The 14,589-nt window shown below is 49.0% G+C and overlaps 1 protein-coding gene across 8 annotated transcripts in view; it reads right to left on the minus strand.

Moving 5' to 3' along the window:
* Nucleotides 1-14,589, minus strand: part of CYP4F22 (cytochrome P450 family 4 subfamily F member 22) — a 49,861-nt gene that overhangs the window by 17,233 nt on the left and 18,039 nt on the right. The window contains exons 1-3 of one of the 8 annotated variants that reach the window (XM_072947473.1): nucleotides 11,562-11,696; nucleotides 2,327-2,441; nucleotides 1,095-1,317 (exon numbers count right to left, since the gene is read on the minus strand). In XM_072947473.1, coding sequence (XP_072803574.1) covers nucleotides 1,095-1,316 — 222 coding nt within the window. In that variant the 5' untranslated portion in view covers nucleotide 1,317; nucleotides 2,327-2,441; nucleotides 11,562-11,696. Of the gene's footprint in view, nucleotides 1-1,094; nucleotides 1,318-2,316; nucleotides 2,442-10,944; nucleotides 11,536-11,561; nucleotides 11,697-14,589 lie in introns of those variants that run through there. The other 7 variants (XM_031689483.2, XM_031689485.2, XM_006218316.4 and 4 more) reach the window with 7 other exon arrangements.

The raw sequence follows: 14,589 nt of genomic DNA on the forward strand, positions 1-14,589 counted from the left end.
GAGCCCAGTGAGGAGGATGGACCATAGTCCCATCAGGAGAAGATGAGTCCTGAGCAGACGGTGGAGAATGGAAGAGAGGGAGGAGATTCAGGCACAAACAGGGAAAATCTTAGTAAGTCCTGCCTCCAGGAGGATAATTCCAAAAACTAAATAAAATGAATATTCTTTGCGCTATTGAGTGGAATTGTGTCTCCTGCTTCCTTCCAAGCAGTAGCTAAAATATTTCTGGAATCACTGGATGCTTCTAGTCTCTGCAAGACCCAGGAGTTGAGCACACACATCCACCACCGTGCAGCCAGCTCAGCAACGTGACCAAGCCTGCCCCTAACATGACTTCAGGAATTGTTGAAACAATCCCATGAGGTTATTAGGAATGATTATCGTTCCCATATTGCAGATGGGGAAACTGAGGGACCAGGAGGTGACGTAGCTTGCTCAGGGTCACACAGGCAGTAGACAGGAGAGACAGGCAAGTCCACATCTCTTTTGACCTATGAAGCCCTTTTAGAAAAATCTAGATTTGAATCCAGATTTGATTCAAAGCTCTGTGACCTAGGGCCAGCTGCTTAACCTCTCTGTGCCACAGTATTCTCTAGAGAGCAAAGGAGACAGTCACAGGACCCACCTTCTAGGACTGTCAAGAGGACCAATTGAGTTAATATTTATAAAGCATCTGAAACAATTCTTGGCATATACACGTGAACCAAGAAATGAAAGGAAAGGGTTGGGACCTCAGCTTTAAAGAGAATGAGAGAGTGTGAAGTCAAACTGCGAGGCAGACGGAGCAACAAAATTTACGGGAGTGCCCCAGAACCTGATGCATTTCACAAGCGCTGGTACCTATTGCTACAACAATAGCCTGGAATTACAGAGAGAACTTTGGAGTCAGTTCTGCCTCATCCCAGCTCTGTGATCTTGGGTAAACTGCTTGCCCTCTCTGAACCTCAGTTCCACTCAGAACCTATAAAATGAGTCTGTTCATGACTCCAGATTCTTGGGGGAATGAAGCAAGCCAGCAGATCTGTCATCCTGACTAAACACCTAGGACCTCCCTAGTCCTGCCCTGCCCCGCCCACCTGCCCAGCCACACACACCATGCCCAGGTGGCCCAGTAGCCAGTTGCGCCGGGGCGGCTGGGGAAAGCAGCGCAGCCGGCGGCAGGTGATGTAGAAGCGCCAGCAGAGTCCCAGGAACTGCACCAGAAGACGGAAGAGGAAGAAGAGCAAGGCGAGAAGGAGCCCAGTCACGGCATACAAGCGGAACGCCGTCTTCTCCAATCCCAGGAGGTGCAGCATGTGCTCTGTGATGGGCAGCATCCTGGGGGGACACACGGGGTAGGGGTCAGTGCAGATGGGAGCCACCCTCCGGTCACAAATGATGCCATACACGTGATGACCTGTGGAATCAAGCAGGGGGTGCCTGGCGCGCAGCAGGCATTCAACATATGCAGGTCCCAGATGCCAAGGATACTGCTTCCCCCCTGCAGTGACCTCCAGCCAGCTAGCCCCACCCTTTCTCCCTCAGCCTTGACTTTGCAGGGCATTCCTCCTGACTTCTCCGCCCACACACAGCTGGCCAGAGTGCTGGAAAATTAAAACAACCTCCCTCCCCTCCTCCCTGCCAAAAGCAGCTCTCAACCAATGACTGACGAACATTGCTGGATAAATACTCCAGCTCCTTCTCGGTTCCAGTGCATTGACCCCTAGATGTGGGTTCTACACGCGCTACGAGGGCTTCCCAGCAGGATTACACTCCAGCTGCCCACAATAGAAACTTTCTCTATTAGCCGCCTCCCTTCCCCTGTCTTACTTCCCCCTTCTCCTTCTTCTCTTCCTTTTTTTAATTGAGGTGAGAGTCACACAATATAAAATGAGCCATTTTAAAGTGAGCTTTACAATTTACATTCACAATACTGTGCAACCACCACCTTTATCTAGTTCCAAAACATTTCCATCATCCCCCAAAAGGAGACCTCTTCCCTATGAACGATCACCCCCTCATTCCTCCCACTCCCAGCCCCTGGCAACCACTAATCTTTCTGTCTCTGTGGATTTGCCCATTCTGGACATTTCCTATACATGGAATCATATAATATGTGGACTTTTGTGGCTTTTGTGGCTTCTTCCACCCAGCATGTTGTTTGCAAGGTTCATCCACCTTGTAGCACATATCAGTGCTTCATTTCCTGCCCCACTGAGTAATATTCCATTGTAGGGATGTGTCACAATTTGCTTATCCATTCATTTGTTGATGGGCGTTTGGACTGTTTCCGCCTTCTGGCTACTGTGAAATGTGCTGTTATGAAAATGCACGTACCTGTATTTACCTGAGTCCTTGTTTTCAATTCTTTTAGGTTCACTTTCTTCTTCCTCACTGGTCTTTTCTGTGATCACTTCCCAAAGAAACTATTTGCATTCAAATCCTTGCCCTGGGATCGGCTCCTGAAGGAACCAAAACAAAGCGACGGGTAGCAATGTATAACACAGTGACCAGGTATGGAGCACTGACTACCTGCCATGCACCACTATCAGGAATGTGCATGCCTCATTTTATGGAATCTTAAAGCAGTCCTTGGAGGGAGGTTCCGTCATCCTCTGTATTTTCAAGACAATTCAGACTCAGTGCCTTCAACTCAAGGCAGATGGGAGCTAACAGAAGCCCCTGAATCTCCACCAAGGCTAACCTCAATCACTTTGAGGACCCACGGATCTCAGACAACACCAAAGAGACTCCTGAAAATGCTCAGGTCCTACCCTCATCAATCTTTTCCACTCAGTCCTACCAGCCAAGAGTTCCCTCTGTGCCCCTACCTTCTTGGGTGACACAGCTAAAGGAACCCTGCAGCACAGATTCTCAGCTGAGTCCTCAATCCTCACCCACCCCTGCCAGTGGGGCCCCCGACTACGGGCTCCAACTCACTGACTCTTCCGTCAGCCAGTGCCCAACCTCATCACTCATGTGGAAGTGAAATTTCTATTGGTTGCCTCATCCTGAGAAAGCAGCTGGGTGGGTTATCTCCAAATGTGGAAGGACCCAAAGAAATGGTCTGACTTACAAGAGAGATGACATGACCACTCATTAGGATAGCTACTATTAAAGAAAGAAAGACCAAAAAATAACAAGTGTTGGCAAGGATGTGGAGAAATTGGAACCCCATGTATGGCTGGAGGGAACGTAAAATGGCGCAGCCATGCTGTAGAGAATGGTATGGTGGTTCCTCAAAAAATTAAGCATAGAATTACCATTTGTTCTAGCAATCCCACTTTTGGTAGATCTTCAAAAGAAGTGAAAGCAGGAACTTAAATGGATATTTGCACACACATGTTCATGACAGAAGTATTTACAACAGCCTAAAGGTGGAAGCAACCCGAGCATCCATTGATGAAAGAATGGATATACAAAATGTGGTCTATTCATACAGTGGAATATTATTCAGCCTTAAAAAGGAAGGTAATTGTTGGGTGTAGGGTATAGCTCAGTGGTAGAACATGCACGAGGTCCTGGGTTCAATCCCCAGTACCTCCATTTAAAAAAAAATTTTTTAAAGAAGGAAATCGTTAATGCATGCTACAACATCAATGAACCTAAATGACATTATACTAAGTGAAATAAGCCAAACACAAAAGGATAAACACTGTATGATTCCACTTATATGAGGTCCCTGGAGTGATCAAATTCATAGACACATAAAGTAGGATGGTGGTTGCCAGGGCCTGAAGGAGGAGGGGATAGGCAGTTAGTGTTTAATAGATAGAAGGTTTTAGCCAGGGAAGATGAAAAAGTTCAGGAGACGGATGGTGGTGATGGTTGCATGACAATGTGAATGCACTTAATACCACTGAACTATACACGTAAAATGGTTAAGATGATAAATGTTAGGTTATGTGTATTTTACTACAATTAAAAATATTTTTTGAAATACAGACAGCCTGATGTAGGAATACACCCACTGGAAGGTCCAGGTAGGGGTAGGGATGGGGTGGGGAGCAAGCAACCTTCCCAAATGAAGCACAGAGAGCTCCAAGTCACAAGTCCTGGGCAGATGCTCTGAACTAGGACCGGTGATGTGCAGTCGGGCTGCCTCTCCTACGGGCAGCTCCAGGTGAAATGCTCCACAGGAAATAGCTGTGGGTATTTATTTCTATATCAATTTAATGATGGCTAATGATTCTCCCCAGCCGTACCGGGGAAGCTAGCTAGCAGAAACTACTAAGAACTGTGACCTTCCTCTAGCTTCCACAGGCCAGGCCTTCCACCAAGGGTTCAACATGCATTTGTTCAGCATTCAGTTAGTAATTCATTTCTGAGCCCCTGCTATGTGTATGGCTCTTCTCTGAACATGGGGACGTAAGGATGGCAGGACAGACATGACCCCAGGCCTTAGGGGAGGTGACCACCAACAGATGTGCTAGGACACCATCTAAAGAAGGTAAAGTGGCATGGGGGAGCAGCTAAATATTGCCCCCTCCCATCAATAACCCATCCTAAGCCCTGGAACCTGGGAATGTGACTTTATATGGAAAAATCATTGAAGGTGGGATTAAATTAAAGATCTAGAGATGGTGGGGGAGGGTACAGTTCAGTGGTAGAGCACATGTTTAGCATGCATGAGGTCCTGGGTTCAATCTCCAGTACCTCCATTAAAATAAATAAATAAACCTAATTACCTCCCTCAACAAAATAAATAAATAAATAAATTATAAAAGATCTAGAGACCAGGAGATTATCCTGGATTGTCCAGGTGGGTCCTAGCTGGAATCACAAGTGTCCCTGTAACAGAGAGACAGAGGGAGATTTGACACACAGAAGACCAGGGAGGAGGGTATATAGCTCAGTGCTAGAGTGCACGCTTAGCATGCAAGAAGTCCTGGGTTCAATCTCCAGTACCTCAATTTTTAAAAGAAGAAGTAGAAAAGAAGAAAAAAAAAAAGAGAGAAGGCCTTGTGATCATAGAGGCAGGATTAGAAGGCCTCGTGAAGACAGAGGCAGGATTAGGGAGGGGTATGCAGCCAGAAGCCAAGGAATGCCTGGAGCCCCCAGAAGCTGGAAGAGGCAAAGAAGCTTCCTCCCCAAGAGCCTCCAGAGGGAGGGAGTGTGGCCCTGGCTTTCAGACTTCTGGCCTCCAAGTCTGTGAGGTAATAAATCTGTGTTGTTTTGCGTCACCCAGTTCATGGTCATTTGCTAATGGCAGCCACAGGACACTAACACGTTGGGTAAGAGGATGGTGAGCAACTCTTCGATTTTTTCAGATGAGGTGGTCCAGGGAGGCTTCTCTGGGGAGGGATACCTGGGCAAAGGCTTGAGTGAAGTGAGTAATTAAATGAAGGGGGCTTTCTTATTAATTATGCACACACACACACTCTCCATAAGCAGCTGGGTTCTAATCCTGACTCCTTCTCTTTTACATGTGCCTCCCATTTTCCCATCTGAAATTGTGGGTGGCTGTAAGAGATGATCTCCAGGTCCACCATGATGTGACCTTTCCTGTGTGTGGTCCAGAAAGGAGAGTTGGGGTCACGGGTCACCATCTTGGCAGGCCCAAGACTCCTGGGGGGTGGGGGGTGGAGTCAGCATATTCAGCCAACAGGGGGCCACATGGGTCACATCTAACCCCTGGGCAACCTGGCTAAAGTCTGGCTCCCAGTCCACCCACCAGACACCTTTCTAAAAGCCTGTCATTTTCCCCAGCTCTAACTTCCTCCATGGCTCCCTACTGCCCCAGCCTGGCATCCAAAGCCCCATCCTCCACCTCAAACACAAAGATCCCCTTTCTCAGCCTCTTTTGGACCCCTCTTTCTTTACCAAATTGTAACTGTTGACATTCCTTAGAGCTTGGTTCTGGACGGTCTCCTCTGTCTCTGTGCACATCTCCTGAGGATCTCACCCCTTCCATGAGCCAAGCTGTGGTGACTCCCATGTCTCAGTGACACCCCCATAGGTCCAGCCACCTTCTGGATATTCCCCCAGGGGTGACCCCCAGGCCCTCAGAGTCATCTCACCTCCTTCCTCCTTCCTACATCTGATCTATTGCTGGCTCCTGCCAGTCATCCATCCTAACGTCTTTCACATCCATTCATTATTCCCCATCCCCATGATCCTACATGTGTCAGGTCACCACTGTGGTAGCCTCCTCCCACTGGTCCCCTGAGTTCCATCCTTGGCCCCCACCACTCCATTCTCCACACAGCAGCCAGAAAGATCTTCCTAGGAATAAATCAGACATGACCATCTCCTGCTAAAAATCCTCCTGTGATCTCCACTCCACTACATTCTGAACACAATTCAGGTTTCTTTCCATGGACCCCAGTGCCCTGAGTGGTCTGTCTCCTGACCCCTGTCTCCCACCACTCTCCGCTTCACTCACTCAACTCCGGCCACTCCAGCCACAGATAAAGTTCATTCCCACCTCACAGCCTCTGCACATGCTGTTCCCTCCTCCTGACATGCCTTTCCCCCAGCTCTCCTCATGCCAGTTCCCCCTCATCCTCCAGGACCAGCTCTGCCTCTACAGCCTGTTTTTCATTGGAACCAGCCACCTCCCTTCCTTTGCTCTCAAAGGAACTATTGAGCGCCGCTATATGCCGTGGCTTTCAGAGTCATAACTTTCAGCTTTCCAGTAGCCCTCAGAGGGAGCTGGAGGACTTTCTAGAGGAGCCACAGCAAATACCCCCATGCCCATCTAGGAGAATTCCAGCTGATATCCCAACCAAGAAAATGTCTTCCTGAAGGATTGAAATGGGAAGGAATTGAAACAAGATAAAGCACCAGCCCTGGAGAAGAGGTCACTGCTCTGGGAGGGTGGGTGCCTGGGGAGAGCCAGAGAAGACCTGTGCCCACCTCTCCACCCCCTCCATGCCAGGCATGGGCTGCAGTCTTTCCTGGGACAGACACCAGCTCTGCTCCTGGCAGAAAGAACACACACTGTGGTCCCCAACTGGATCTCACCACTGGAGCCTCAGTCTTCTCATCTACAAATTGGGAATAGTTGAAAGAGGTCCACCTGATGCTCATGGGAGGATCTCAATAAATGGGTGCATTGGGGAAATCCTCTACTTTCCACAGCTGGGATCCTCCTCCCCCAAGACAGGAGGACTTTTGTCCAACCCCCCAAAAGAAGGTGCTCCAAAAAGTTTTGAGGTGGTGCAGCCACTGTGGGAAACAGTTTGGTGGTCCCTCAAAAAGTTAAATATAGAATTATCCCATGAGCCGGAAATTCCACTTTTAGGTGTATACCCATGGAGTGAAAAACAAGCACTCAAACTGATATTTGCAAACAAATATTCATAGCAGCACTATTTACAATCACCAAAAGATGGAAACAACCCAAATGCCCATCAACTGATGAATGGATATCATGAGGTGTATCTATATGATGAAATATTATTCAGCAATGAAAAGGAAGTACTGCTATATGGAACAACATGGATGAACCTCAAAAACATCACACCGAGTTAAAGAAGCCAGACACAAAAGTCCGTGTGCTGTGTAATCCAGTTTATATGAAATATCCCAGATAGGTAAATCACAGGGGCAAAAAGCAGATTAGTGGTGGCCAGGGGCTGGAGGGAGGGAAAATGGGGAGTGACTGCTAATGGGGACAGGGTCTCCTTTCTGGCTGATGAAAATGTTTTGGAATGATTAACAGGTGGTGATTGCACAACATTGTGAATGTGCTAAAAGCCACTGAAGTGTTCACTTTAAAACAGCTGTTTTCTATTAGATGAATTTTGCCTCAATTTTTTTTAAGTGCAAAAAAAAAGTTTTGAGGACCCTTGAGAAATTTATCATGGTAGCTGCCTCAGAAAGGGGCCTAGAAGAATTGAGGGCAGGACTGGAAGGGAGACTTAATTCCCCTTCTCCATCTTTGGGGGGTTTTCAATTTTCTATACCGTGAGCACATATTGCCCATTGAAGTGTTTTAATTTACTATTAAAATTAATTAGTTGAGGGGGGAGGGTGTAGCTCAGTGGTAGAGTATGTGCTTAGCAGGCATGAGGTCCTAGGTTCAAGCCCCAGTACCTCCATTAAAATTAGTTAATTAATTAAACCTAATTACCTCCCCCCCAAATGTTTTAAAATTCATTAGTTGATTGCACAACCCAAAGAATGAGCTCTAATGTAAACTGTGGACTTTAGTTAATAACAGTGTTGTCTATATTGTTTATATTGTCTCATAATGGTTTATATAGCCAATAATGTCTATATTGGCTCATAAATCACAACAAATACATCACACTAATGCAAGATGCTGAAGGGGTATGTTGGAACTCTATACTTTTTGGGTAATTTTTCTGTAAACCTAACATTGTTTTAAAAAATAAAGTTTATTAAAAATTAGTTGAAATTGATGAGAAATTAATTAAGATGCTTCCATTGGTGGGAGGCATATTTTGGGGCACAGACAGTTATTCCCTTTCTTGATCTGGGTTATGGTGACATGTGTGTGTTCAGTTTGCAAAAACTCCAGTTCTAGAATGTGCACCTTCCTATACCTATTATTACACTTCAACTGAAAAAATTAAAAATAAAATGAAAAGTCGTTTGGGGATTGTGTGACCCTTTCAAATGTCTTTTGGATTCAAATCACAGCTCTGTCCCTCCCCAAGTAAGCAGCCTGGAGTGAGTGAGGTCCCCATCCTCAGTTTCCATTTTCCAGTCTGCGAAATAGGTTGATAATAACAGGACCTACCTCCCAAAGTTGGTTGGAATACTTCCATAAGATGAGGCTTGGCACATAAGATGCAAAATTTCAGCCATCATTCCTCTTTCTATTACGATTTTGTAAAAGTGAAAGAAATTCAAAGCTGACACTCTCAGGATGCTTTGGGAGGCTGGCACGCCCACTTCTTTCTGTACCAGCCCCAAGTCTCATCCCAGACGCCAGGCAATGTCCTCAGCAGCCCCGCCCTGGCAGAGGTGGCCCTGCCTGCCCTGCTGGGACAGGCATTATCTAAAGATGGAAGTGCCAGCACCTGGCTCCGAGGCAGACCCACGCCCAGGAAGCACTGGTTTGTCAGGTTAGCCTGGCCGCCAATCAGGGACTTGTCATACTAGGTGTGTGGGCTCATGAGAAGAAATGCAGTAATGTGGACCCTGGCCCACCAGAAACCACATCTCTGCCTCTCCTTGAACTTCAGGTACTGTACATATTTCCCTCCATGACAGCCTCAGCCAAGCACCCCATACTGGCCCCACCTCCCTACATCCCAGCTCTGCTCTCCTCTGTCTCATCAAAACAGCCTGCCCCCATCCTGGTTCATGGTACCCCTTTGACTTCCTCTATGCCAAAGGGCTCCCCACCCAAGACTTATATCCTTCCAAAGTGCCAGGCCCCAGGAGGTCTGAGCCATGAGGGGCCTACCCCAAACTTCTGGGGTTCTGAGAAAGCACTTCAGGGGCAGTAATGAGGGCCAGGCCAAGTTGTCAAGACCAGGATGGGAAGCAGGAAGTCTCACTGCGGCTTTGGGCATATTATAAGCTTTTGCAACAGATTCTTTGGCCCAAAGGAGATCCTGGCAGAGAAAGAAACAAAAAAACTACTGGTAATCTAGATCATTCCAGGGCTGCAATTGTCTTCGCTTACCATCCTCATCAAGTGTGGCCACGCGTGGACGTGGGCCTCGGAAAGGAGGTGGAAGAGCTCTGCCTCTCAGCTGTGTGATCTCAGGTGAGTGTCTGCAGCTTTTGGAGCCTCAGTCTCCTCATCCATAAGACAGGAGCCATATTACCCACCTCAAGGGGCTAAGATGACCGCGCGGCATTTTTCACATGCTCAGCTCAGTGCTTGATCGGGGACAGTAAGTCCACGATCAAAGGTACCTCTCAACGGCCATCACATTCATTATTATTACCCAAACATCTGGGATTTGGAGAATCAGGCCAAAGTCTTGGCAGGGAGGAGAGATGGGCTCCCCTTCTCTGAATGTCTCCAGAGTCATCCAAGCCCTTCTGTGGCTACCAACCCAGGTCACAGCCAGAGCTAATGTTACTACTCAGAAACCCAAGCTGGGCTATGAGAGAGGCTGGGCCATCGGAAAGTGCCCAGGATTTGGGGGTCAGCCAGAGCTGGTTTGTTCAAATCCCAGCTCCCCCACTGTCTCCCTGTCTCCCTCCCACCTCCAGCCTGAGGCTCAGCGGCTGGTGGACCTCAGCTGCTTTACATGCCTGGTTGGGCTGTCTAGCCAGCCCCTGGTTCAAGGGCCGAGGGCCAGGCCCCTGGGACACCAAGGGGCATTATTTCTCCAGCATCTAACAAGCACCTGCTGGGACCGACTGCAGAACCTCACGCAACCCTCACAGCCCATTCTGGGGGCCCAGGAGGGCATCCTCTTCTCATAGAGGAGCACTTGGAGGCTCTGTGCCTGCCGTGGATGTGTAGAGGGACTGTGGAGACCGTGGGACCACAAGCCTCAAGTCCATCCGTGGGACGCTTACCCTCTCCTTTAGGACAGTGAGGAGTGATGGAGTCCCAGTGACCCAGTCAGCCTTAAGGAGGTATCACAAGGCTGGGCTTGAATCCATCTAAGATGTCCTGATGGGGAGGGGATGTCTTCTTGAGGCCCTTCCCACCACGGACACCCGGAGAGAAGGCTACACCTAGGACTCGGAGGCGCACACAGAGGAAACCTCTCACAAATGCAGCGACGGTCGGGGACACACCCACATTCTCTCTCTCTCTCTCTCTCTCTCTCTCTCTCTCTCACACACACACACACACACACACACACACACACACACACACACACACACACACACACGAGAGCCCAGCACCGGCAGTCCGGTCCTGGGGTCCTGGGGATCCCTGGGGCCACCTGTGCCCCCGCCTCGCAGACCTTCGCTCCCGCGCTACCGGCACCTGAGCTCCTGCGCCTCAGGTTACCCCGCAGGGCTGCGGCCACGCTCAGGTTACAGCACCCTCCCACCCCCGACCCCGGGGGCACTCACTCTGCGGATCTCTGCCTCTGGCCTTCGATCTGGATCCGCCGGAGCCGGAGCAGCAACCTCGGCTCTGACGGCTCCGTCTGGCCACCCGGCCCTTTAACCCCGCCCGGCCTGCGGCTGCGAGAGGCCCGCCCCTGGCACTCCCCAGATCTCGCCAGCCTCTGGGTGGGGACAGAGGCGCGGCCCCCAGAGATGGAGAAAAGGAGAGACAGAGATGCAGAAACGTGGAGACGAAAAAGGAAGACTGAGTTGGAGAGAGTGACAGCTGGAGAGATGGAGAGAAAGACACAGAGACAGAGAAAGAGACGTGCCAAGACACAAACACTTAAGACACCCAGAGGCCCCAAACCATCAGGCTTCCTGCCACCCTGTCCCTGCTTGGTTCCCATTAGCGCCCAGTTCCCCTGCTAGACCACTAATATCTCCTCCCATATCAACACCCCTGATGGCCTCCAATCCAGGGTCTGCTCCCAAGTTGGGACAGGGGTCCCTAAGCCAGCACCCCTGGTGCCCCACCATCTTCCAGGAGCCTCTTCTGGGACCCCCCCAGAAATCCTTAGACTCCACTAGCCCTTGGGAGCCAGCCCTTCTACTCCCTCTGGATCCTGGGTCCAACCTACCTGCCTGGGGCTCTGCAACCAGCAGCAGCCTCTCCCTCCAGGAGCACCTCCAGCCTCAACAGGCAGCACAGACTCTGTTTTTGCTCCTCCCACTCCAGCCACCCACTGTCAGTCACCTTGACCCCTCCAACTAGCATGTTGGCCTTGGCCAGCCCATCTGCTCCAGATGTGCCCAGAGTCAGCCCCACTTCTGGATATACCACTCCCCTGGTGAATGGGCAGGTGGCTGACCTGGGCAAGTGGGCAGACAGGTGGGAGGACTCACAGCTAACCTCTAGCTCCTCACTGTGTCCCCAGGGCCAAGCAAATGACCTTGCACAGACCAGACACCCAAAAATAGTTGTCGAAGGGTGAGGGGAGGGGAGCCACTGAAGACTAGAGAGCAAAGGCCCAGACCATGCAGGCCCATCTAGGGAAACTGAGGCACAGGCTCAAGGAGAGACGTGACTGTCGGGTTCAGGCAGGGGCCGGGTCAGACAGTGGGAAGCCTGAAGCTATGATGCCCCTCTCTCAATGAGTTCCAGAGTTAAAACTACAGTAAACCATAAACAAGCTGAAAAGGGGGCAAAGAAGTTCAGATTTTTTTCCTCAGGATGATCACTCCAAAGCCTTTAAATTTCTCAAAAATAAATTCTTGATACAGTTACAGTTACAGACTTAGTGCCTGGTAGGGCCTGACTCTGGAGGCCAATCAGGCAAGAGGTCTGGTTAGCCTGGTGGAAGGGCCAAGAGATGGAGCAGGCCCAGAGTGGTGTTGGACACTCAGGGGACAGAGCCAGGGACCAAGGCCAAATGCAAAGCCGTGGAGCATCATGGTTAGAGTATGGAGGCAGAGAGTTCAAGTGGCATCATCTCTTACTTACTACGTGCCCACCTTAGAAGGTTGTCACAGTGCTTTAAGGCATTCGTTCTGACGCAAGGCAATTTTGCAACCCACCCCCCACAGGAGACATTTGGCAATGTTTGGCAATGTCTGGAGACATATTTGGTCATCACCCCCAGGGGCTGTGGTGCTACTGACATCTCGTGGGTAGAGGTCAGGGATGCTGCCAAACACACCAGAGCCAAATACTCTACAGTGCACACATACACACACACACACACAGGTGAGCGTCTCACAGGAGAAAGTCAACACCCTGTTTCAAGGTGTGGGGAGCACTTTTGTTTTTAGCACAGTAAGCGCTAGGTAATTGCTGACTGCTGCTATGGAGGTAACTAGGTTTATTTATTTACTTTTGTTTTTCAGGGGGAAGGAAATTAGGTCTATTTATTTAATCATTTATTTGATGGAGGTACTGGGGATTGAACCCAGGACCTCATGCACGCTAAACATACACTCTAGCGCTGAGCTATATGCCTCCCGCTGAATGCTGTCATTAACCACTGGGGAGCGTCCAGCCTTCTCCCTCACCAGCAAATCCTGATTGCTAACTCCATGTCCTAGTTCAGAGAAAGCAGCAACTTCCCAACCCAGTCCACGCGCAATCTCCAGTCAGGCAAATCCTGACTCTGTCTCTCCCTGAGACTGGGGTCTCCTTGGGGGTGGGCCCCAGGATCACCTGGCACTGGACTGGGCAGCGATTGGCTCAGAATTAGTCCATGCAAGAGTGGAGGGCCCACTGTGTTCCAACCATTGTTTCAGATGCTGAGAATATGGCAGAGGATAAAAACAGACCAAATCCCTGTCCTCATGGAACTGAGATTCAAGTGGGGAAACAGACACAGACATTTCCACCAGTGCAGGGTTGTAACGCAGGGTTTTGCGATGGGGAACAGGGGATGCTACAATGTGAGGCTGGATATCAGGCCCCCGGCTGAAACACGAACAACAAGAATAAATGTTGAATCACGTTGTGCATCTCGAATATACACAACTTTAGTTTGTCAATTACACCTAAGTGAAGCTGGAAAGAAGAATAAATTTCGAATGAATGAATGAATTTTTACAAGTCTGAACCTCACAGAAACTTCTCTGGCTGGTTCTCAAATTGTGATACAACTACCCTTAGCTGTTAAGCTCCGTAATTTTAGATGCGCACTTGGAGGAACATTTTCTATTCTATGTGTTTATGTTAAATGAGAGATTTTTTTTCATTTTTTTTAATTTTAGGGGGAAGGTAATTAGGTTTTTATTTATTTATTTTCAACCCCCATGGGGATTGAATCCCCAGGACCCCGTGCCTGCTAAGCAAGTACTCTACCACTGAGCTATACCCTCCCGCTACTGAGAGATTTGTTTTGTTGTGTAGATGAAAAAATATATATTTGGCCTGAACATCAAATCTGCAATCTCGTGGATGTAGTAATAGCAATATAAATTTTGCTTAAAGTAAATGAGGCTTAAAAGGAAGAGCACTGAGTGAAAACTCTTAAGTATTAGTTAATTAAGGCAAAAATGGTGACAGATAATTTTCAATGGCTGAAATTTCAAGATCAAAAACCATCTATCTGGATTAAGACGAAGACAGAGGAGGAGACTGAAGATCTCTAAATTTGAGTTTTGAAAATATTAGGGCACTAATCTTTCCCAAATTCCAGAAAACAAGAAGCAGAAGGCTCAAAGCTTGAAGGATGGGATTCTAAAACAAGCATAAGATGTCTCATTTTCCCCAGCAGGTGGTAAACTTGAATGATTTCTTGATCCTTCTTCATTTCCATGAAGTTCTCACGAGGTGGCAAGGGTGGTAGGGGGCGGTGTTTCAAGGTGAAGAAGAGGCAATGCAAATTATTGAAGCTCTGCTGCTCTGCTGGAGGAGGCAGAAGGGAGGTCAAGGCCACGTGAGGGATGTGACATCTGAGCCGGGACTTCAGGGAGAGGTTGGATTTCAACAGGTGCAGGACGTGGGGCTCGGGCACAGAGAAACCGGAGGGTGTGGCTGGTCAGGTGGCTTTCCCTGGCCTTGGGGTGTGAGAGACAAGGAGGCTAGAAGGATGCAGGGCCTTGAAGGCCAGTCCAAGTGGCTGAGGGTTGATCTGGTGAGCAATGGGGAGCCATGGCCCATGCTTGAGCAGGGGAGAAGCCCTGCCC

This window comes from Vicugna pacos, chromosome 22 (assembly GCF_048564905.1).
Source record: "Vicugna pacos chromosome 22, VicPac4, whole genome shotgun sequence".
NCBI lineage: Eukaryota > Metazoa > Chordata > Mammalia > Artiodactyla > Camelidae > Vicugna > Vicugna pacos.